Source organism: Coenobita brevimanus, chromosome 78 (assembly GCF_032717465.1).
Source record: "Coenobita brevimanus isolate Jiangsu-jjx chromosome 78, ASM3271746v2, whole genome shotgun sequence".
Classification (NCBI taxonomy): Eukaryota; Metazoa; Arthropoda; class Malacostraca; order Decapoda; family Coenobitidae; genus Coenobita; species Coenobita brevimanus.
In genome coordinates this window covers 39132043-39157038 of record NC_137031.1, presented here as the reverse complement: position 1 = coordinate 39157038, position 24996 = coordinate 39132043, and the positions used below count along the sequence as shown (strand labels likewise).

The 24996-nt window shown below is 46.2% G+C and overlaps 1 protein-coding gene across 2 annotated transcripts in view; it reads right to left on the bottom strand.

Annotated features, from left to right (window-relative positions):
- Positions 1-464: 464 nt before the first annotated feature.
- The window catches only part of bi (T-box transcription factor bifid), a 318279-nt gene continuing 293747 nt past the window's right edge, over positions 465-24996 (bottom strand). The window contains exons 5-8 of one of the 2 annotated variants that reach the window (XM_080279495.1): positions 21927-22073; positions 19152-19228; positions 2393-2598; positions 465-1641 (exon numbers count right to left, since the gene is read on the bottom strand). In XM_080279495.1, the coding sequence (XP_080135621.1) occupies positions 656-1641; positions 2393-2598; positions 19152-19228; positions 21927-22073 (1416 nt within the window). In that variant the 3' untranslated portion in view covers positions 465-655. The remainder of the gene's footprint in view (positions 1642-2392; positions 2599-19151; positions 19229-21926; positions 22074-24996) is intronic. The other variant, XM_080279496.1, reaches the window with a different exon arrangement.

Here is a 24996-nt window from a genome sequence, read left to right as displayed (position 1 = left end):
TCTCCGACATGGCAGCACCACCTCACACACACACACACACATACACACACACTCACCCTTCCATTATGTCAAATAAGTAGCATTTTCTTCAACAAGTCTCATATAAAGTTAGCGCTGCCATGTTTCCCGTCGCTTCAATCCATGGTTAACACGTGGCACTATACACACAACGGAATCATGGCCCACACGCACGTAGACACACCCGCACGCAGCTGGTGTCGGTCCGCTCTTTGGTATACGCTCTGCTAAGAAGTAGCTTTTCGGACTATTTACACGTGCACTCCCGGGCACACTCACTGCCGACCTTCACGCGGCGCGGCGCTGGGTTTGTGCACGTCTGGAGACGGCCCAGGGGGGGAGGGGGTTTGCACTGTCAGCCTGCAAGGGGGGGAAGGGTATCACCCGGGCCTCACCTGGCGCCGCTGCCTTGCCCTGAGGTTACCTGAGGGACGCCGCGGCTCCTGTTCCTCCCTGGGGGCCACAGGGGGCCGGCGCCCCTGAGGGGTTAATGTGTGTCCTGGGGGCCGGCAGCAGGGAGGGGGTGGGGGACTTAGGGTTAGAGGGGACTGGAGGAGCAGACGGAGCCGCCGCTGAGGGCGTTAACGGCCACCAGGTGGGTGTGCAGGTGGCTGGAAGCGGCCCCGGGGGCCCGCCCTCATTTGTCAGCCATTTTTAGTGGATCTGGTAAGTCCGGACGACGGTCGAGTCCATTCACCATTTTTTCAATTGACTTCAGTTCAGAGGCAACAGAGGCTGCGTGGGCGGCTGACGCAGCGTGAGCAGCAGAGGCGGCGTGGGCAGCCGAGCGGCGCACGCCCTCCTCCAGCCGTGACCCCGCTTTGGGGCTGACCGCCTGGAATGCTGAGGAACCACCCAGCGGCGTCTCGCCTAGCAGTGACGACGACAGTGTGGGTGTGATGCAGGAGGACGATAGCGAGGATGAGAGCGAGGATGACAGCATGGAGGAGAGGGAGGCAGCGGTGGAGGAGGGCAGGTAGGGCGTGAAGCGGGGTGGCTTGAGGCGGTCTGGCAGCAGGGGAGAAGGTGCAGCTGGCGAGGAGGAAGTGGGCGGCGCAGCGCTAAGGGACCCACTGGTGCACCCACTACCGCCCGCAGATGACACTGCCAGCCCTGCCAATCCCTGGTAGGTATGAGAGCCCAGCAGGGGATGGCCCGCCCCCGCCAGCAGGTTGTGAGCCAACAGTAGGTTGTGGGCTACTGGCAGGGAGGTCGGAGGGGAGAGTGGTGACGACCCAGGAGGTGGTGCACCCGCCCCGGACCCCAGCAGAGGCAGTTGCAGGTTGGGTGGGGCGAGGCCGGTGCTGGAGGAGCCAGGCAGCATGAGACCATGCAGCCCCGCCAGGCTCTGTGCTGCCCCAGGGTACAGTCCATGGGGGTACAGGTAGGGCAGCAGGTGCGGGGGCTGGAAGGGTGGTCCCACACTGATGTTGGGCGTCGGCTCCACCCCGCCCGACCCTGACGCCTCGTCCTTCTCTGGTGCCACCTTCTTCAGTGCTGCCAGGGACCCAGGGTCGTCCATATCCGAGTCCAGGTCACTCTTCCGCTTGACGGAGTCTCGGCCCGAGTCGTCAGCAGCGTTGTTGTTAGTCTCCTCTCCAGATACGTCAGAGTCCATCAGCTCTGTGCGGTGAGAAAATGAGACAGTGTAACCAAACTTATCCTATCACCACTTTATACCATTTTCGTCTGTTTTACTGTCTGTGTTTTGTATTTATCCAACCCTCCCTCTAACCGCCCTGAGACTCATACTTGTTTCAAATGATGAAAAATTGAATAAAGCTTTCTATCGGTAGCTAAAATTAACTCAAGATTTGTCACTCCCTGAATGAGTTATTACCGATTTCAACCACATCCCACATTACATCAAAACCAACATGAAGCCAAGAGTCTGTCAATCTGTGTAGTGTATATGTCTACTGATGACTTTCCACACGCGTCTCACATCACATATATAACACTATCAGGCCAAGAAAAATTTATTATCTGTGTATCTGTATCTATCGTCCGACGCAACAAATTGTGAGAGGGATGACATAAACAAAACGACCTCAAGGCATTTCTGTCCCCACCTCACTAGAGAGACTGATTGATTCTTAGCCCTATGATAGTTCAAAGCTGCATAGGCTTCACAGCACTTTCCCGCTGGCGATTTATTTTGCATGTTGTACCTTAGAATTTTTTAGTATGTTACTTATACCTATTAATTCCGACACTGTATCAGTAACATTCAAGAAGATACTGACGTTCAATGTGCACACTAAATCACAAAGGAAGAAGTGTTACGAAATATCCAAAGCCACTCAGAATTCGACCCACATAGAGACTGACAACAACAGAGAAACACGATACCCCAAGAGGCTGCGTCACTCACCATGCGCGGCGTCGCTGTGGGAATCGGTCGTCCCCACCACGTCCAGCCGCTCGTCGTCGTCGTCTTCGTCGTCCTTGTGGTTCTCGGAGTCCATGGGGGCGGTGGTGTTGTCGGGGTAGTTGCGGATGTTGGGCAGCGCTATCTGGTGGTCGATCTTCTGCTCCTCCGACGTCCGGCTCATCACCACGTTCCTGCAAAAAGCCGAACTGCGACATTAAGTCCAAAATCTGCATTGTTATACAGCATACTAGGTCACGCGTCTGGAAAGCAGGTGGGCAGTATTATTAGAATATCGAACCGATGACATAATTTCTAGTTTATGCTGCTACCTGACGATTTTATTTGGCTTTGGTTGAGACTTTTCGAAACTGCAGGGTTGGATATAGGCTGTCCTTCAATAACCCCTTCCCTACAGGGAGTCTCCACAAAGTAGAATGATACCGTCCAGCAGAGGCATGAATAAAACACAATAATGTATACGCCATCGGACAGAAAGAATTAAACCAAAAATACAGATATCGATAAACCTGCTCTCAAAAGGTGTTAGAATGCTGCTAAACTTGCTCTCAAAAGGTGTCAAAATCTCGATAAACTCTCTCTCAAAAGGTGCAACAATGTTGCAAGACTTGCTCTCAAAAGTGTAAGAATGTAGGTGTTGGATTGTCGCTTAACAAGCTCTCAAAGGGTGTTAAAATGTCGCAATGTTTGTTCTCAAATGGTACTAGAAAACAGGAATATATACTCTCAAGAAGTGTTGGCCTGTAATTAAACACAAAAATTTCATTTAAATACCTAACATATATCCTCAAACTTTGCACATACTTTGAAAAAATTTATATTATAAGAATAAGAGTGATCAAAAGGAAATGAGCATCTTTACATCTGTCTGCAAACCTTGCAATTCTCTTATTTATATTCGCCATTCACAACAAGAATAAAACAATACAAAAATTATACCCGCACAAAATGTGAACTAACTCTCTCTCTCTCTCTCTCTCTCTCTCTCTGAAGAAGAGCCACCACCACTGTCCCACACAATTTCCTTTCTGCCTCGCCTCCCCCAACACTCACCTCCGCTAATTAACACGTCCCACGCCCCTCGGTTTACCTGTCAACACCTGGACTTCTTAAGCTACCTGCACGCCTGACAGACACCCATTTACGGCTACTTCCTGTTGCCATTGTTGGAAAGAGAGGGAATAGCCTGGCAGGAGGGGACGAAGAGGGAATTCATGGCAGGGGGCTAAAGGCGGAGACCATGGTAGGGATTTATGGTAGAGATACATGGTAGGACTCATGGTAGGGGTTTCAAGGTGGGGGGGATTACGGTCGCGAATTCATGGCAGGAACTTATGGTAAAATTGTTGGAAATTCATGGTAAGAATTCATGGTTGGACCTTATGGTAACATGGTAGGAAATTCATGGTAGGAACTCACGGAAGGGAACCATGGTGGGGACTCATGGTGTGGGTACTCAACCTGGCTGGCTTGGGTGAATCTTACATCTCTTCCTCATCAAACTACCATAGTATCACACCTAAGTATTAAGTTGTATCCTCTTCATATCCCCTTAATGTCGACATGGCCTGTACAAATTAACAAGGAATATTACTGGTCTATATAAACACAAACTGGTAAGGTAGAGGCGCTAGTGAGCCTTCAAAGACCAAGCGAACACAGCCTCCTAAAAGCGCCTCTCATCTTCCGCCTCAGTGGATGTGCCGAAAAATCAGCGTGTTACCTGAAGATCATAGGCGGCGCATCTCACACCTGGGCCGGGATAATGGGACGAGCGAGGACAAGCCGGAAATGGAGAGGAAGGTGGTGGTGGTGAAAGTTAGTTAGTGAGAGAGAGAGAGAGAGAACTTTTTCTCACTTATTTTACGAGGAACTTCATGTCACTGGCAAATGCGAGTCATCTATTTGTCAGTTTGGTTAAGATACTGTTCCTCTCACACTAACACCACATTCACCATCCTTACCACCAGCATTCATCACACTCACCATTTTTACAAACGCTAGCAACGATTACACTGTCACTATCACCACTACCACGCTCACCATCTTCATTATCACCAGCAAGTCACCATTATCATCATCAATCACTACTCACCCTCCTCACCACCATCAATCATCACACTGTCATCATCCTTACCATCACCACCATCGCCCCTCATCAGTAATCATCACCACCAACTATCACATGCCATCCTCGCATTACCAATCACCACAGTCACCATCACTTTAACAAACACTAATCATCACCATTACCACATCCACACCACCTGGCCACCACAGTTTTCATCACGATCACTACCAACCACAAAGTCATCATTATTCCAACCACCAATCACCCATCTCACCACCAATCACCCATCTCACTACTATCACCACCAATCACTCCACTCACCACCACCATCACCAATCACCCCACTCACCACCATCACCACCAATCACAACCTCTCACCATCAACACCACCAATCGCCCCTCACACCACCATCACCACCAATCACCTCTCACCACCATCACCACCAATCACCCCTCTCACCACCCTCACCACCAATCACCCTTCTCACCCACCATCACCACCAATCACCCCTCTCACCACCAATCACCACACTGTCACCACTCTAACCCCTCCGGCACCACCCAAAAGCGTGTTCCAAGGGCATAACCGCGACACAGCAGCCTAACATTACCGGTTGTCAACTTGAGATGTGAGTGTTTGTCGTTTTAAGCAAGGCACGAGAAACACGGGCATTACCGACAGCCTCACTCACACACTGATATACGTATACTCAGAGGCTCCAATAAGCCGAAGTATACATCGGGAGGATATACACAGCAGGGTACAGTGGGCTATACATAATCCAGGTAACCCCAAATACGTCACAGTACTGTATATTTACAAATTTAGATACAGGTTCCTCATACACTAATAACTATATTTTGACTCCCTAGTATGCTGTTGTATGCGTTGTATGCATAGGGTGAATATCCATAGCTTGAGGGTATGCTGGGATATACATAATACTTCTCAACTCATGCAAGCCACAGTCCACACAAAATGAAACAATACATTCACTGCTTTCCTCATACACTGATACATACACCTAAGATTCTCCAATAAACCGTACTATACATAGGTGGAATATGCATTATGGTACACAATGAAGGGTAGATACGAAATGTCATGAACGTCTGGCCTCTTGAGTCACCCAATTTGAGCAATTCCATGATTTTGAGGTTAATCTGAACTATAAACTTCTTTTCCTTCACATATCTTCCCTAACTTATCACCACCACAATAACCACCACCACCACCAACACCACTATCATTACCTCCACCACCACCATCATCATCATTACCATCACCCTAATCCTAATCACCACCACCATCATTACCATCCTCGCCCCACTTCCCATTATTTCAAAGAGCTGGGTAGGTTCCAAAAAAGAGAAAGAGGAAGTGTTCAGTGAAATGGTCCGAACATCCAAGCAGTCATTATTCCAGCAACTAACCTACCCTTTTCCTAACTACGTCCTTTATTTTTCCTCTCTTTCAATTCCTATACTCTCTTATCATCATCATCTTCCAATGTTATTCCCCCATTTTCATCTAACCTTTACGATTCATTTTGCATCTATATTTCCTCCTTCCTCACCTTCATCCTCCTAGCTTCATTTTCCATTTATTTCCATTCCTACTCCTAGTTCTCCCTCTCTTCAAATCACTCCCCTTTCATCGTTCTTCACTTCCTCTTCTTCCCTTTTGCCCTCCTCCCATCTGTACCTCTTCTTCCCCTCCTCCTTTACTTCATCACATTATTCTCCACCCAGCTCCTGTTCTTCCTTCGTCTACTCTCACCCCATCATAATCCTCACTTCCTCTGTCCCTCATCTACCCTTGCTCTTCTCTTCTCCTCCACCCTCTTCCCACCTCTATACCCTTTTCGTCTCTCCTTTCATTGTCATCCTGTCCTCACCATACGCTTATCTCTTCTATGCGTTCTCCTTCCATCTTCTTCGTCCCTCTCTCCTTTCCTCTTCAATACAATCTCCTCCTATCGCTATCCCTCTTCCACTGACTTCTGTTCCCTAACTCTTCCTTCACTAACCTTCTCTCTCTCTCTCTCTCTCTCTCTCTCTCACCCCGGACACCTGACAATCTCCTGCCGGCGCAACAAATTACCTCCCTGGGCCCTGGGCGACACGAAGGCTACTTAGCTTGTAAAAATTTATCACAGGAAGTAGCGTGAACGGTGACACTTCTCTCTCTCTCTCTCTCTCTCTCTCTCTCGACGTGTGTGTATGTGTGTGTGTATTTCTCGTGTATCCACATTTACCTAACAACCCTTCTTCTTTTCTCTTCCTTCCCCCACCTCCATCCACATCCAGTACCCCTTTCCCACGTACCCCTTCCTTCCATCCTTCCCCCCTTTTATCCCCCTTACTCTTTCTCCCCTCCTAAAACTCTCTCGTTTCTCCCCCCCTTAAACCCTCTCCTTTCTCCCCCTCACCTCACCTCCAACCCCTATCCACCCCTTCATGATGGCCGCCCCATCACCCAGCCCACCGACGCATCAATCGCAGCGCTCAGGATGATTGCAGTCCTAAATTTGTCCCGGCGCAGGTAAACTCGTCCCTCACGCGCCCATCAGGGGGATAAAGAGGCGCCATTTTGAGCGTAAATCACCACAATCCCACCAGGGGAGGGGTGATTGGGGATTGGGGACGGGGAGGGGGTCGTTGCGTGAGTCGGAAGTTGTCGATGGTAAAAACACACCTGGGTTATTTTTCCCTACCTCCTACTAACACTGAACACCCCGATGCTTGTGGTGTGCGTTTCACAGTGTTCAGCGGTGTGTGTGTGTGTGTGTGTGTGTGTGTGTGTGTGTGTGTGTGTGTGTGTGTGTGTGTGTGTGTGTGTGTGTGTGTGTGTGTGTGAGAGAGAGAGAGAGAGAGAGAGAGAGAGAGAGAGAGAGAGAGAGAGAGAGAGAGAGAGAGAGAGAGAGAGAGAGAGAGAGAGAGAGAACTAAGCAAAATTGTTCTAGTTCCCGACGTTATGAAAAATCTTTAAAGTCGCTGCGGATCACAGCCCCCAGACGACTGTGACAGGACCGGGCTGATGACAAGGTTGGGGTGGTAAAGACTTGAGTGATATGGGGCTCTGACGGGGATATGACCGGAGCATGTGTGTGTCGGACATGCGGTGCTTTCTGTGTGTGTGTGTGTGTGTGTGTGTGTGTGTGTGTGTGTGTGTGTGTGTGTGTGTGTGTGTGTGTGTGTGTGTGTGTGTGTGTGTGTGTGTGTGTGTGTGTGTGTGTGGTAAGGGGGGTAAGGGGGGCAGTGGTATTACACAGTACTGGTGGTTATGGTTGTTGAAGGGATGATGAAGGTGGAATGGTCTTGTGCTTGCAAGGTGGTTGCCGAGATGGTGGTAGTGGTGCAGTGGTATGTGGCAGTGGTGTAGTTGTTATGGCAGTGATGTATTGGCGTATTATGGTAGTGGTACCGTAGTGGTAGTGATGGCGGCAGAAAGGAATGATGATGGTGATAGTGGTGGTGGAAGACGGGTATGCTTTAAAGGCTAGCGTTCTTTTAGTGGTGTAGGACTGAATGCAGTGAATGTTTTAAAAAAGAGTTAGACCTGAGTGAGTAGAAAGAGGCACTGGAGGAGGAGATTGGGCAGGTCTGACAATAAAGGCGATGAACTGTCAAGTGCGTATGCTACTGAGTTTAGAGGGTTAATGCTGAATATTAAGATCAGGGTCAAAGGGCTTAGTGGAGGTGAAGATGGAAGTGGGACGGGGATTAGGTGGTGGAGCAGAGGAAGCAACAATGATGGTGAAAAGTGCGCATGACATTAAGGTTTGTGGTGCAGCGCTGAAGTGGAGGAATACGAGGAAGGAGACATGGGTGGGAGAAAGAGGAATGGGGAATGCGAGGTAGTGTAAGGTGTGAAAGTTTGATGACAGCGAAAATGAATAAACTGTACCAGAGATATTTGTGCAGCGAGGGCTATATTAGTGTAGTGTTCAATGTACTGAAAGGAGTGGCGGTGGGTAGGGTGTAGGAGAAGGGAGGACACGCGTTGAAGGGGACGGGGGTGTGGGGAAAAGGAGTGAAAGTCTGATTACAGGTGAAAAGTGAGACTATGCCAGGGAGGTTAATGTAGTGGTGGTCATAGCTGTGTAATGCTGAACTAGTGTAAGCGGGGAGATGAGGGGTTGGTGGTGGGCGGGGAAAAGTGGACGATGGGTAGTGGGAGTGGTGGGGGAGGTGAATAAGCAGATGGAAGGGGTGCCGAGAGTTGGGGAAGTGAATGAGCATAGCGAAGGGGTGCAGGGGGTGAGGGAGTGAATTAGCAGAGGGGAGTGCAGCAAGTGGGTGTGGGAGTAGGGGAGAGACGGGAGGGGAAATGGAAGGGGGAAGCTGGGGAGTGGGGGAAAAGGGGTGAGGATCTGATAGCAGGGTCTGGGGTGCGACACTACCTGCGGGGCGACACGGCGATATTTACGACATGGGGACCATTTCATTACTGGGCTTCTGTTGGCGACCCCCTGATGACACACCTCAGGCAAGATGTGTGGCAGGGTAACGAGGTGGGGCTGGGGGGTCTGGGACGAAGGACACGGGTGGAGAAAGGGTGAAGACTGGAAACGGTGAAGTATAGAGAGGTAGACAAAAGGAGAGAAATGCGATGTAAGGGGAAAGACGAAGACAGAGGTGAAGAATGGGAGGAAGGACAAAAGTAGAAAAGTGTGAAGACAGAAAAAGTTAAGGTTAAAGGTGAAGAAAAGGAGATGGTGAGAAGAGAGACGGGAAAAAAAGGTGGACAGATACGGTGAAAGGCGAAAAACACAGGAGAGAGGTAGAGAAAGCGTGGAAAAATAGTGGTGGAAATAAGACGCAGACAAAATGGTCGAGAAAGAAAGAGAGAGAGAGAGAGAGAGAGAGAGAGAGAGAGAGAGAGAGAGAGAGAGAGAGAGAGAGAAGTGGGGATAAGAACAAAGGACTGAAGTGAGGACTGAAAACTATGAGTACAGCGGTGGATATCGGACAGAGACAGAAAAGTGGAGGAAGAGACAAAAAAAAAATAAATAAATAAATAAAGATGGAACTCAGGACAAGAGGCAGAGGTGGAAAAGGTAACAGTGAAAGGTGGGAAAGTGAGGCGAGGGAAGAAAAAAACGGGTGAACAGATACGGTGAAAAAATACGAGTAAACACGAATGACAGAAAGGGGGAGAAGAGGACGAAGGGTAAATGTCGATAGGGGTAAAGGATGAAGAAACGGAGAATGGGAAATAAAACAGAGCCAAAGGGATACAGTGGAGGGAAAGAAAGAGGGGAAATGGAAGGGAAAAAGTAGAGGATAGATATTGATCGGCGAAAGGAGAATGATGGAACTGTGAGGGCAGGTCGAAGAGAAAGGGAAAGAGTATCGAGGAGGAAAAAGGATATGGTGAATGGAAAGAGCAAGCGAGATGGAGTATAGAACGATGAAGAAATGAGACAAAAGAAGGGGATAGAAAAGAGAAAGTTGGAGAAAGGAAAGAACGTTAGAGGTGGAGAAAGGATACCATGAATACAGAAAGAGATGGAGGATAGGAAGATAAAGAAATGAAAAAGGAGGGGACGGGACAAAAAAATAAAAATAAAATTAAGAGGTGGAGAAAGGCTATGGCGGTGAGAGAGAGAGAGAGAGAGAGAGAGAGAGAGAGAGAAAATGTGTTTAGATAAGGCGAATGGAATGACAGAGAAGGGCATGTGAAAAGCAGAAGGCGGAATAAGGAATATGGTACGAGCGAAACAAAGAGAGACTAAGGAGAAGGAAGGGAATATGGGTGAATAAGGGAAAAAGAGGGTATGTAAAATAAAATATCACAAGAGAAAAAGGACGAAAGAGAGAGGAAATAAATATGCCATGTGCCGCTAAAGAAAATCCCCCTCCTTTTTTTTTATGTAAGTCTACCTAATGAGAGGCGATTTTACTCAGTTCAGACGAGGTGAATCAGGCTGGAGGAATTACTGACAATCTTCCTTAACTCCTTTTGGGCAGGGATTTCAGTGCTGGGAACGTCAGACGATTTTATTCAGCTCAGAAGACACTGGACTGAACAGTAAGAGGTGGAAGAGAGCGTAAAAGGCAGAACACCCTCAAGAACTGCATAGAACAGGACGATAAAACCTCGTATCCAAGCATGTCAACGAGGGAGAATTACAAAGCACAACCGAAGCTAAGTACACTCCTACAGAAACTGTCATTGATAAAGCAGTTCAGGCAAAGTCCCCCACATCACGACAACTTAATGACCCCCTTTAAATTCTGGCGCCGCCCCCCCTCATGCCCCCTCGCCTGTCGCTCCCTTCACGCATCTGGTCACAATCGAGGCGACAACTCCAGAATGTGTTGCCTCCCGCCAGACAAGCAGCGTACGTGACCCGTCCCCTGGCTGGCACACGCACACCATAACACACGCACACGCACACACACACATATACACACACACACACACACACACACACACACACACACACACACAAAATGGCGCTACCTTCAGACGATTTTATTTAGCTACGGCACACTTGGTCGCTAGATAATTGAGCCTTAAAGTAATCTTGTCTCATCTAAAGATCACTAACCCCTAACAACTCTCTCTCTCTCTCTCTCTCTCTCTCTCTGCTGTGGTGTTCGATTCTCCTTTCACAGCGGCCACGGTCAATTTACTTAGCCTTGTGTTTCCGATCTGTTTCCAGCGGTGGTGTGGATGTGAAGGACGAGGTGCAATGGGCCGGGGATGTGGGCCTAAATGTGTACGTATGCATGGTGTGTGTGTGTGTGTGTGTGTGTGTGTGTGTGTGTGTGTGTGTGTGTGTGTGTGTGTGTGTGTGTGTTTAATCAGCCAGAACACTATCTTTTCTACTATTCCTATCAGTCCTACTTCCTATTGTCGCTCAGGTGTCTACAGGTGTTTGTAAAAGGGACGACCGCTAGTTTCAATATAAGGAAAATGAGATTAACACTTTCACTACTAAGGCGTCTTTGTCCAGTTAATCATTGCTCCTTCCTGAGACTTTAATCTGGTTTAAGAGAGCCTCCGGTAGTGAAGGGACTGATAAAGGCTTCTTCTAATCTTTCCCGGTCAAGAAGTAAAACCTACGCTAAAGAAGATCACCGGAAGAGATGAAGATTAGAGTAGGTGTGACGTCCCTGAGCTCAATGGGTTAACTACTTTACTCCCGTGAAGTATGTTATTATTTTCTATATTTTATTCTCGCCATATTCAGACCATTTTATTGAGTTAGGAGAGACACTGACCAGAATGGACAGGAGATGCAATAACTTTCATTAATCCCTTCAGTACAAGATATCTTTCCTAGGCTGAATATAATCGTTTGAAGGTTGTTGAAAAATAAATAAAAATGACATCATCGGACTCAATGGATTAAACAAGGAAGACAGGAAGGAAGGAGGGAAGGAAGGAAGGAAAGGTAAGAACAGGCTGAGCAGAAGGAGAACATGAGAGCTGTGGGAGGAGGGTGAGAGTGTGACAGAGTGTGCTATTGGAGGAACAATGAAGGGTGGAAGGGAGGTTGAGACGGGAAAGGAGACGGTGTTATTGAGTTAAAGATTTTTTCCGATTCAGAAATAAGGATGTCAAATGCTGTTTCCTCCAAAGAAGTTACAGGAACTGTTTTTTTTTTTTTTTTTTTTTTCCAAAGAATGATGGGACAAATGTTGTACCTTCCAAAGAAAGTAAAGTATATGAAAGCCAAAATATTAGTCCATTATCTGTATCCGAAAGAAGGGAATAAAAGATACTCCTTCAAAAACAGTCATGTTAATGCAGAACAAAATAAATTAATTTCGAGATGCCTTCTAAACATAACGCGTTTGAGAACCTGAAGGCTGTAGGCAGGGGGGTGGGAAAAGGAGGAGAGAAATAAGAGTAAAGGTGAGAGAATGGGCAGCTGTAGGGAGAGGCGAAAATTTGGGCCGTGGGGATGGGGATGATTATGATGTAGGAAGGACTAGTGAATGAATGAAGTAAAAAAGTGGAAGCCGCAACAGTTTAAATCGTTCTATTACTCTGACGACTTTATATACTCTATCACTAGTGTCAGACGATTCCAATCAGGTAATTGTAAGAATTTCTTGGACGAAAGTTGTTATCAACATGAATGAAATCAATCCAGTTTACATTTTTACATTTTCATTTCCACTATTCACAGGCTATTTTGTTCTGCATCGAAAGGACCTCCTGCAATAAAGACTGTTAACTATTACTATTATCTTATCATTACAAATAAAACAACTGGGATAACTGCTTGTAAATGGTACTAATATATTACTTGCTGCTCTCGATTACTTCCTTTCATTATCCAATTTTCTATAACATACTCGTGTTCTGTTCTTTCTCTATTTCCTTCCCCTCCTACCCCCACCTCCCTTCCTCCCCTCTCCTCTTCCCTACTTTGCTGTGTTCTCTTCCCTCTTCTTCCACTCCAAACTTTTCTACAACCTTTCAGTGTCCTTTCTGCGATTCTTAATTTTCCTCTTTCCCTCCCTTTCTGTCATTTCTTTCCTTCCATCTCCTTCGCTCTCTACCCCCTCACACTCCCTCCTCCGTTCTCTCCTCTCAACCCTTCCATCTCTTTCCACACCCTCTCCTACCCTTTACCCTTCCTTACTTCTATTCACTCCTTTCTCCCCTTCCAACTCCTCCCACTCTCCGCCTTCTCTCCTACCCTCTCTTCTTCCCTCTTCCATTCTATCCTTTCTATTCTTCCATCTCTTCCTCCTCTTTTCCCATCTCCTCCCTCTCCCTCCTCTCCTACTCTTCCCCTTCCCCTTCCCCTTCCCCTTCCCCTGGTCATGACACGCCGCTATGACAGGGATGGTGAGGTGATGAGTTGTGGTGGCAGGGTGTGGGGTTGCGTGTGGCTCATGTTGTGTGCTGACAGGGTGTGGTGACAGGGTGGAGGTGATGGGGTGTGGTGATGTACCGTGTGGTGATACTGAGGTGACAGGGGAGGTAATGTGGTGTGTGGTGATGTGGTGTATGGTCATATTGGTACTTGAATAATAATAATAATAATAATAATAATAATAATAATAATAATAATAATAATAACAATAAGAAGAAGAAGAAGAAGAAGAAGAATAAGAAGAATAAGAATGTATGACGATATGCACGGGGTAGATTACTGTTCCCCGTTGAGATAAAATATAGGATTGTGATGAGAAACTGTGATGAGAAATTGTAGTGATAAAAAAGAACGTGCCTTGTTAAGGGAGACACGTGAAGTCAGTGTGATGACAGGGTGTGATGATGAACAAAACTTATGCTGTTGAAAATTACAGACAGAGAGAGAATTAATAATTAAAACGTCGGTAGTTGACGCCATGAGGTGCTATAACTGTGATGATCATTTCCCTAACTCAGGCCTTTGAACCTGTACAGGGTAATTCATCTACTTTCCTCTGACACAAGGCCACAGCATCATCCAGGTTACCTCAGTTACTTCCCCCAGGTGTTATCCTAAGAAATAATTAAGCACTCATTACACCTGGTTCGAGGGACGCCAGCTTCGTAGTTAACTTTGCCAACCACTCGGCCACCCCGGCTAGAAAAGTAAAGGAAACCAATGTGATGACGAGGTGTAATGATGAAATGTGTTAATGTATCCGACACTGGACTTAAAACAGAACCTGCGTTGTCTGAGATGACGTGTAAAGCCAAGGCGTCGTGATACAAGATACTGTGGTGACAATAGACTGAGTGATGATAGCTCCTGGCGAGAGATTACAACGATAAAATAAAGCCTAATAAAATTTATCGAAACGCAAAAATAAATAAATAAATAAAGACCATGTGTGATGAGATGTGACGTGTATATATTAAAGTGATGACGCGATGTGACGCACTGGGGGGAGTGTGATGACAAGTTGTGGTGAGTGACAGGATGTGGTGATGCAGTAACCAGCGTCCACCCCTCAGCCATTCTTCCCCATCCCCCGTCATTGTCCTCCCCAAGCTGTCACTGGGGAAGATGCTGACAGGGTGGTGGGAAGGGAAAAGAAGGGAAGGGAAGGGAAGGGAAGGAAGATAAGGGCAGGGAAGGAAGATAAGGGAAGGGAAGGGAAGGGAAGGGAAGAAAAGAAAGTTAAGCGAAGGGAAGAAAAGATGAGAAAAGGACAAAATGCGAGAGACACGAAGAGATAAGAAGAGAAAAAAAGAAGATTAGGGAAGGAAAGAGATAAGAACAGAGGAGTGAAGAAAAAAAAACGAGAAGAGGAAATAAGGAGAAATATTAAAGGAGAGGAGAAAAGGGGAGAGGAGAGAAAAGATGGGAGAGAAGAAGGGCAGAGAAAGAATGAGAGGATTGAAGGGCGGGGGGGTCAAATAAAAGGAAGAGGAGGAGGGTGGAGAGCAAAGTACTGAAGAAGAGAGAAGGGGGCAGAGAAAAACTGAAAAGGAGACGAGTGGAGAGTCAAGAAGAGACGATACAAATTGAATGGGGAGAGACGGGGGAGGAAAGGAAAGGAGAGAGAACACAGAAGAGAAGAGAGGAGAGAAGAGATGGGAGGGGGGAAGGGAAAGGAGAGAGAGAGAGAGAGAGAGCATAGAAGAGAGGAGGGGAGAAGAGAGGGACAAAGGGAGAGCAAAGAGTGGCAAAACTGACAGATTAGAGAGAAGAAAGGGGGAACTGTGATAGCAGAACAAAGTGAATATTAAAAGAGGCAGTAGAGCAAATGAAAAAGGAAGGGTGCTGTCAGATGAGAGAGAGAGAGAGAGAAAGAAGAAAAGACGGAAAGGAAGGTGGAAGAAGAGAAGAGAAGGGGAGATGGAAAAGAACCGTAAGAGACAGGAAACGAAGAAAGGAAAAGGAGGAGGTGGAAAAAAGGGGAGAAAGGAGGAGTGAAGGAAGAGGCGAGAAAGACAGAGAAGAAGAATGGAAGGAACGGAGGCGGAGGAAGAGGGGAAATGCAGGGGAGATGGAAGAGGAGAGAGAGGGGAAGGGGAAAGACAAAGGGAAAAAGGTGGAAGAAGAGAAGAAAAGGAAAGAGAGAGAAGGAAACACGGAGATGAGAGAAAACATAATGCAGAAAGGAAAATGAAAAGGGAGGAAGTGGGAAGAGGGAATGGAAGAGAGGAGGAAGAAAGAGACAAACGGGAGCAAGAGGAAAGAAAGAGGAGAAGATCTGAAATAAAAATGAAAAAAAAGAAAGACAGACGAAAAAGTGAGAGAGAATGGGATAACTAAAGGGTAAAAGTGGCAGAACTGATGGGGAGAGAGAGAGAGAGAGAGAGAGAGAGAGAGAGAATGGTACAATGTACCTCCATCTCCAGCACACACACACACACACACACACACAAACAGGTCGTCGTAAGTGGATTAATAAAGACGATATTGTGTGGTGATGGAAGGTGTTATATGCAGTTATCGTGTGTGTGTGTGTGTGTGTGTGTGTGTGTGTGTGTGTGTGTGTGTGTGTGTGTGTGTGTGTGTGTGTGTGTGTGTGTGTGTGTGTGTGTGTGTGTGTGTGTGTGTGTGTGTGTGTGTGTGTGTGTGTGTGTGTGTGTGTGTGTGTGTGTGTGTGTGTGTGTGTGTGTGTGTGTGTGTGTGTGTGTGTGTGTGTGTGTGTGTGTGTGTGTGCGTAGCCTAAAGCGTACACGTGAGCGCATGTAATAAGACTGTCACGAGCTGTATAGAAGCGGTTTACATAGCACGCGTGTGTAACGAGTTTATCAAGATTATTTATTTTTTATTTCTCTAATAATAACAGACAACCGAGTGAAAAACTGTACCAGGAAAGAAAAATTTGATGGCATTATTTTAAAAATCCCTTCGGCACGAGAAATTACTTTGTATTTTGCTCCCTTTTTTCTGGATAGCATGAGGACATTTTTCTTAGATACAAAGAGACTCCCTAGAGGTGAAGGCGTCAGTATGGGAGATAAAATTCATGATTAAAGAAGAAGAAAAACGTGATAGGTCAGAAGGAGGAGGAGGAATCAAAAGTGCTACTGAACAGCTTAGAGTGGCTCTTGTTAGGAAATTAAGAAAGCCAAAGGAAAAGGAAAGTCAAAGGAAAAGGAAAAATGCTCAAGAAAACACGAGAAACTTAGGAAAAGGATGAAAGACAAAAACAGTTGATAATTGTAGCTGATGACTAGGTTGCATTAGGTGGGAAAGCAGAACGAAGAAAGGATGACAATATGAAAGGCCAAATGGAGAAGCTTTGAGATTACGAACAGACGATGAGCTTGAGGATAAGGATGAAGATGTGGAGGATGAGGATGACGATCAGGATGAGGACGAAGATGATGATGAGGATGAGGAGGACACCGTATGATCTTAAGGCCAACTGTATAAAGAAACCTAGAGAACGCAAAAGGATGGAAAAGCAGGAAGAAGGCGAGAATGAGAAACCGACTGGATACAGGAATATAAGACAGACAGACATTAGAGAATACGTATGGGAGGAAAAGGAACAGAAGAGGAAATCATACGCCGACTGTAAGGCTGAGATTAGGGAATGCAGAAGAGCCGAAGAGGAGGAGGAGGAGGAGAAAGCATCCGTACATCTAGCCAACTGCATAGAGGAGCATAAGACAGAGATCAGACCCGGGGACCTCTGGGATGATTGAGAAGGGGCCGAGTTAGTGGTGAAGGGGAGAGGGTGGAAATGTGAAGGAGAGCAGAGGTTGGCTCCTAACAAGCAAGACATGAATCACTAAATGGAAGCGGGGGAAACACAGATAGAATACAAGATGAAAAGGTGGTGTGAGACAGGCGATGAGGGAGAGAGGGAAGGGAAGGGGATGATACGAGAGAGAGAGGGAGCAAGTGTGTTTGAGTGAGTGAATAAGTTTAGACGAGAGAGAGAGAGAGAGAGAGAGAGAGAGAGAGAGAGAGAGAGAGAGAGAGAGAGAGAGAGAGAGAGAGAGAGAGAGAGAGAGCATCCCGTAATCCACAAAGGGGTTGGTGGCTGTGGTAACTAATGGTAATCTCTTAATACCGGGTCTCGCTTCGTCCACCACAATGCCTCAGCGGGGAGGTGCTCAGTAGGGTGTGTGTGTGTGTGTGTGGGGAGGAGGAGAGGGGAGGGAGGAAGAAGAGAGGGGAGGAAGGATCGCAAGGGAGGACAAGAGAGGGAGGAAGGGTCGCATGGGAGGAAGGAAGGGTGGAAGGTCGCAGGGGAAGTGAAGGAGGATGGGTAGCAAAAGATGAGAGGAGAAAAGATGAGAGGATAGGGAGGAAGACGGGAGAGAAGGGCAGCTCGGGAAGAGAAGAAAAGGATGAGTAGGGATGGTGTGGGGAATAAGATGCCGCTTGGGAGGCAGATGATAGGATGGAAGAAGGGAGCACGAAGGGAAGCAAAGGAGGGAATGGATGGGAAGGAAGGTCAATGGAGATATAAAACAAAGGGATGAGGAAGGGAAAGGGGGAAAGGACACCGGGGAAGAGAAGAAAGATAAAAGAGGAAGCTATGGCAAGGGAAGGTAGGAGAGGAAGGAGAAGGGATGATGGAAGGGTAGGAAAGCGCTGAGGATGGGAGGAAGGGTCACATGGAAGAGGGTGCAATGCATGAGAAGGACGATTAGGTAAAAATGGGAAAGGAATGGAAGAGGAAGCAGTTGGCAAAAGGAAGGACAAACGAATGGGATAGGGAAAAGAAGGTAAATGATATTGATGGGAACGGACGACCGACGGTAATGAAGGGAGGGAAGAGTCTGGGAAGATGAACAAGGACGGGAAGAGTAATGGCGAGAGGGAATGAAGGAGCCAAGAAAATGAAAGATGAGGAAATGACGGAAAGAAAGGTGGATGCGGCAATAAAATGGAGGAAAAAAAAAAACATGGTACAGCCGAGGCCAAAAGTTCCTCTAACCCATCGCCCCTTCTCAGTCTCACTTTCCTTTGCTGGGTAATATTCTTAAACTGACAGATGCTTAATATGCTTCTCTGCCCAAAGACGTCAGGGAAGAGAGTGACGGACATGCCCTAAGTGTACTGTGGACGAAGGTAAACTGTGGGCGAACTCTGGGTCTGACTAGGCATTTACAACTCACAGGACATGTTACCGAAATGGGGGGTATGAGAGGAAGAAGCATGGGGGATGGAAGAGATGGCTGTGGCATGGTAAGGAGGGAAATGGGAGGGGTGAGAGACATAAAATTAATGGGAATGATGCAAGATGGAGGTATGGTATCGATGGAAGGAGGAGATATGAATGGGGGGTGGGGAAAGACAGGGGAGGGAATGGAGGTGGGTAGGGTGGGAGGTGCGAAAAGAATGGAAGCGATGGGAGGTGCGGGTATGATTGGGATACGAGTGATGGGAGATGGAGGTATAGCTGAGGTGGGAAGGCGAGGTAGGGAAGGAAGGGGGCAGGAAGTTAGGGGAGAGAATGCAGATGGAGGGGATGGTAGGAATGAGAGTGATGGGAGGTGGAAGAGGGGGACGTGATAAAAGGTGGAGATATTGGGGGAGAGGGACGTGGGAAGGATGGGAGGTGTGGGAGGGGTGGATGGGAGGAATAGGAGTGATGGGAGAGCATTTCCCCGTCTCCGCCTCTTCCCCTGCCGTCAACTCTTCTATGGAGGAATTTGCATAAGGAATAGCCCAGCTCACGGACCGACACTTTCATATTAAGCTCTGCCGGGATTTTACCTCCCTCCTTACAGTATATCTCTCCATCTCTCTCTCTCTCTCTCTCTCTCCAAGTCCCTCCAACACTTACTTCTTCTCTCTCTTCCCCGCCCCGCTGTCCCGGAATCCCTTGGCGAATGGATTATTGTCGATCTTGAGTTGAGTGATCTGTGGAAATGAGAGAAAAATATTAATACGCTTATCGAAATTAACATCATTATCATTATTATTATTATTATTATTATTATTGTTATTATTATTATTCCTTTTATCCCTATTATTACAATCTCGTAATTTCTCCCCCTCAATGTATCCCTCTATCTGCTTGCTTGTCTGTGAACTAGGGGAGAAAGTAGAGGGAATTTTAATAATATACTACTACTACGACTACTATTATTATTATTATCATCATTATCACTATTATTATTATCATTAGTTATCATCATCATCATCATCACCATCATCACACTGGTCCCATAATTAACACTGAGGTGAGTAAGATCCAGAAACAGAACACATTCATTCATTATTCACACACTCAACCTCTTACCCTATTCACTACCATACAGTTATTCAGTCTATCTATCCATGTATCTATCTGCTTGCCTATCTCTAACCTATGGGAGGACGAACTGTATCATTATTTTTCCCGGGTAAGTCAAAATATTAAATTAAAAAAAAAAAAACTCCTGTTCTTTATTCTTTATCTGCACTCCTTTATTAATTCTCTCTGAGTATCTAACTATCCACTCACTCGTCTAACAATCTAGTCATCCCTCCCTCTATCTATCAATCTATCTAGCTACGGATCTATCTATCGAACTATCTGACCATCTACCTATTCATTTATTTTTCTATACAGTCTATCTATATGCTCTCAAGCTATCTGTCTTTCTGGGTGGCTGTCTCTGTGCCTATCTTTGCGTCTGTCTGTCCGTCGTTAATGTGACTTCCCTTCTGTCTATTCTCCCTTCTATCTATTTCTAGCTATCTGTCTGTCTGTCTGTGTCCGGTGGTAAATTTTTGTGTGATGGAAGGGGAGGGGAAAGGAGGGTATGGTGAGTCATTCTTTTCCATCACAATAGGGTCTTTCTCTCTCTCTCTCTCTCTCTCTCTCTCTCTCTCTCTCTAACTACCTGGAGAAAAGTTGGCCAATTTTTCTCTGTCTTTAATTGCAGAGGGAGGCAAGGAAAACATGAAGCGAACTGAGGCGTTGGCATGGACTCTCTCTCTCTCTCTCTCTCTCTCTCTCTCTCTCTCTCTCTCACCAAAGTTAGAGCGAGGGAGCGAGAGATAAAAAAACAATACCCCCGCAGCTCTCTCCATCCCTCTAGTTCTATTGACATAAAGTTTGGCAGCAACAGAAAATGGACGGTCCGCGAAAAACTAAATTGTAGAGTTCGGCTGCGTTTAATATTTAGGGGGTAGGGGCGAAATACTCCTCTCTCTCTCTCCACTGGCATTTTCTTAACCCTCCTACGGTCGGAACAACTCTCGCGTATCATTATATTCCAGCTACCGTCAGACGATTTTGTTCAGCTAAGTGAGTCATAGGAGCTTGGGTTGATATTTTTACCGGAACACAGGCTCTCGCATGGACGGGGTAACTCTAGAATTATACTTAATGCTAACTACCGGCAGGCATTTCAATTTGCTGAAATAGACCACTTGTACTGAAGGGGTTAAGGTCTGGCATTTCGTCTACTAAATTTCCTCTTTTAAGCGTTCTTATCTTTTATTTAGTAATTTTGCAATCCTCCTCTATATAAAGTTTTGCCTTAATTAGTATCTTGTAATTCTTGTTATATGCAGTGTTTCTAATTCATTATTAAAATTTCTCTTAATCACGGTCCTCTCACTCGATCTTCAATTTTACAATCTCACTCACTAATTAAACCTAACGATTCGGTTCTCATATTCCCGGCAATTTCCACGTCCTTTTTTGCCCATTTTCTCCCGTCAGCTCCCTACATCCCTCCCTCCTTCCCTTCTCCTCGGCTGTTACTTAAAATTCAGTGAGAATAAAGATGATGAAATGACTATAAAATACCGTTCGCGGCCCCCGTAATTGAATCATAACATTAGGGGTCGCCCGCCCTCCGTTCCCGCCAAGACATGTGTCAACACCAAGCGACGCGTCCGGGTGTGTGCGCGCGGCTCTGTCTGCGGTTTAAATTTTCCTTTTATTCTCCACCCAGATCGAGTCAAACAGCGTCTCTTTATTCGTGGTGGGTTAGTTATTATGCGTGTTTATTTATGCAGCGTGGGGACATAAGAGGGAGTAGAATGGGGATTAAATGTTGGGGTGTGTGGTTACCTCCGACGGGTTTGGATGAGGGCGATTGGATGGAGAGAACGGAGCGGTGATCATTTCGGGCAAGTGTCATGGCGGCCGTTGTCTTCCCCTCCCTCCCTTTCCTCCCTACCCCCTGCAGCCTCCATGATTGACACTCGCCCCTCTGACATGAATACACACACGCACACGGGTGAAATATCACACACACACACACACACACACACACACACACACACACACACACACACACAGTAGACAACAAAATTAAATACATGCACGTACTCCTATTCATACCACTCCACACCATCACACCATCATCACCACCACACCATCATCACCACCACACCGTCCCCCAAACCCCACCATCAATCACCACTCCTATTTAAACCACCCATATACCTACAGTATACCTAAAACTCCCCTCACTCTAGGCACCCCAACAACACCCACACCCACCTTCAGCATCCACCCCCAGTCTAATAACCCCCTATATACCACACCAAACATCCCTCCTCTCTCTCTCTCTCCTCTCAAATCTCCATCCCCACCCCAATCACCAACCTGACTCACCTTTTCATTCTGGTAGGCGGTCACTGCTAGGAACTCTGTCTCCTTAAACACATAGGTCCTGAAGGTGGAGTAGGGCAGCTTCAGGATGTCGTTGGCCCTCACTAGATGAAACCTGGGCTGGTACTTGTGCATGGAGTTCAGGATCGTCTGGAAAGAGGAGAGAATGGGAAGTAGTTTAGTCTGGACTGCCTGGAATCAAAATGGGACGAAACAGAGATGAAATGGACTAATTATTACCAGCAAATAAAAATGTTGTTCGCTGTGATATGTGGGTCACCATTCTTTCATCTGAACATCTGATAAGGGTGATAACGATTGGTGCTGGAGAGAGACGCCTTCATGTGGTGGCACCGACATGGCAGAGCTATTCTATTACCCCAATGAACAGACGGTTCTTAGCTCCCTACCTAACCCCAGGAAAAAGGTGGACTACAGACAATAAGCTTAGGGTTGCAATTACTTCCACCAACCCTTTGATTTCTATGGTTTTTCTCAGCAGAACAAAATCGTCTGCTTTTGCCTTAGCGATATACCTAAGTGCGTTGACAGAACCCGAAGGGAAGTTACTGTAATTTGTAACTATCTGACCGCCAGGATTTGTACCTCTGACGGTCGATTCAAGGTCCACTGCAGTACCATGCCTTTACCACTGGTCAAAAAAAACAAAAAAAAACAAAAAAAAAAAAAAAGTAACGTCAGCGAGAATAAATTGCGGAAGTGATTCTACGGCAGCAAAGGCGACATCATTCTACTGTATGTTGAAAGAATGTGTGTTTCTTTAAAGACTGGTAAATAAAAACAAGGTCTCGAACATCAAACAGCGAAAAATAGCTATGCTTGGTGCGAAATTGGTATGAATTTCGATGGTTCGAGTGAGTGAGAGATTACGATGATGATTATGATGTTAAAATAAACAGAAGATAAAATATATATATATATATATATATATATATATATATATATATATATATATATATATATATATATATATATATATATATATATATATATATACTGTGAACGAGAGAGAGAGAGAGAGAGAGAGAGAGAGAGAGAGCGATGTGCCCGATACAGCATCAAGGGAGCCCGCAGAAGGACGAAAGAGTGACGAAGTGGACGATAAGGTGAAGAGGGACCCCATACTTCTTTCTTAGGACCACCCACCCACCACCATCACTTCACTCCACTTCACCCTTGCCCCATTTCTTACGTACTCCCCTTACCGTAGCCTCACCATCTTCATTTCCCCTCATATCACTTCACTTCCTTCACATCTTACTTCACTCAACACTTCATTTTACTTTCCATTCACTTCACCTTCACATCGCTTTACTTACTAGTCTAATCTCATTTCTTCACTCTCTACTCTAAATTCACTTTCCTCTTGTAACTTCCTTTGATATGCTCTCTTTACGCCTCTCCTATCACTTTCCTCACTTCCTTTACCTCATTTCTCAGAAGGAAAGAAGGATCAAGCGGAAGGAGTGGAAGAAAACAGGCAGGCAGGCAGGAAGGAAGGAGGAAGGTTGCAAAAATGAAAGACAAACAGATAGCCAGAAAAGACCAATGGGTAGACAAGCAAACAGACAAGTAGGAAAGAAGAAATAAACTTAACAATTAGGCAAGAAAGAAGGCACGACTTAAGATAGGATGGAAATAAAGTAACAAAGGAGGGAAGTAAGGAATGAAGGAAGGGAGACATAGGGGGGACATAACAAGGGCATGTAGGCAGGAAAGCAGGCAGAAAAGACGGCAGGAAGGCAGGCTACAGTGCCGTATCCCTGCATTTCACGAATAGGCAGGGGATAGAGGAGGTAAGAGGACGATAATACAGAACAGTGAGAGTAAGGACTTAACAGGACAGGATGAAGAAGATATAACAGAACAGACAGAGAGAAGCTAGAGGTGGTGAGGAAGAGGTACAGGGTATGAACATAAAAGAAAAGGACTGGTGAGGACATGCAAAGGGTGAGGGATAGAACAGGGCAGGAAAAAAAAATACACATGAAATAAAAGAGAATGAGCAAGCAATGATGAAGAGGAGAAAGTGAACCAGAAGAAAGAGGAGAAAACACAAAGTAAAACACAGAGAAATTCTAAACATCAGTGGAAAAACGAAAGTGGAGAAGGAGTAAGCAAGAGGGAAGGGTGTGGAAGATGAGAAGACAGCTGGGAAGAGAGGCTGAGAGGGTGGGGATAGTAACTGCCCACCCACTTACCCACCTAATGTCCTCACCTCAAGATTCTTCTTCTCTTAACCCCCTTCAATCACACTGTCATTTTTCAACAAATTTCGGCAACTGTCACATAGTTTTGCTGAGTTGAGGAGATGCCTCTTTTTTTTTTTTTTTTTTTTTTTTTTTATTTTAAATAAAAGAGGTTAGAAACTGTATATCTTGAGTGCTTCTGTATTATTATTTTGTCTGTACCATAATTACGCCACACATTCACTATTTCTCTTCCACAGGCGCTTAAGAGCAATTCACCTCTCACTCTTTCTCCACACACAAACACACACACACACACACACACACACACACACACACATTAAAAAATATAAATACACACACATGACAGCCAATTTAGCGAACGTATCTCTCTGCTACGGGCGTTCTATTTTTACAACTGCTATCTCTGTTCTGTCCCACCACTTCTGTGTCCTTTCCCTCCCTCCTCTCTCTCCCCTCCTCTCTCCTTCACCCCCCTCCCCCCTACCCACACTGGAGGCCCTGATATGACGACCTGATAAGCGCGTCACACTGAATCCCTCATATTTGGCGTCATTGGTGCAATTTGTTAAGGTGTCTTTGGTCGCCTTTGTAAACTCCTTCGCCACCCACTGTGACGCCCCAAATTTAGGATCACCACGGACCCTCTCGCCCTTCTTCCCTTCCCCTCCCTTCCTACAACCCACACAGTCCCTTCTCACTGTCCCTGTCCATCTCCGCTGATTCTCCTTCCCTCTCTTACATCTCAGGGTAAATGCCTCTCTTACTCCATCATCATCTCATCATCACTTACAAAGACGCCTCGCATAATCATCATCATCATCCTTATCCTATTCCCGCTT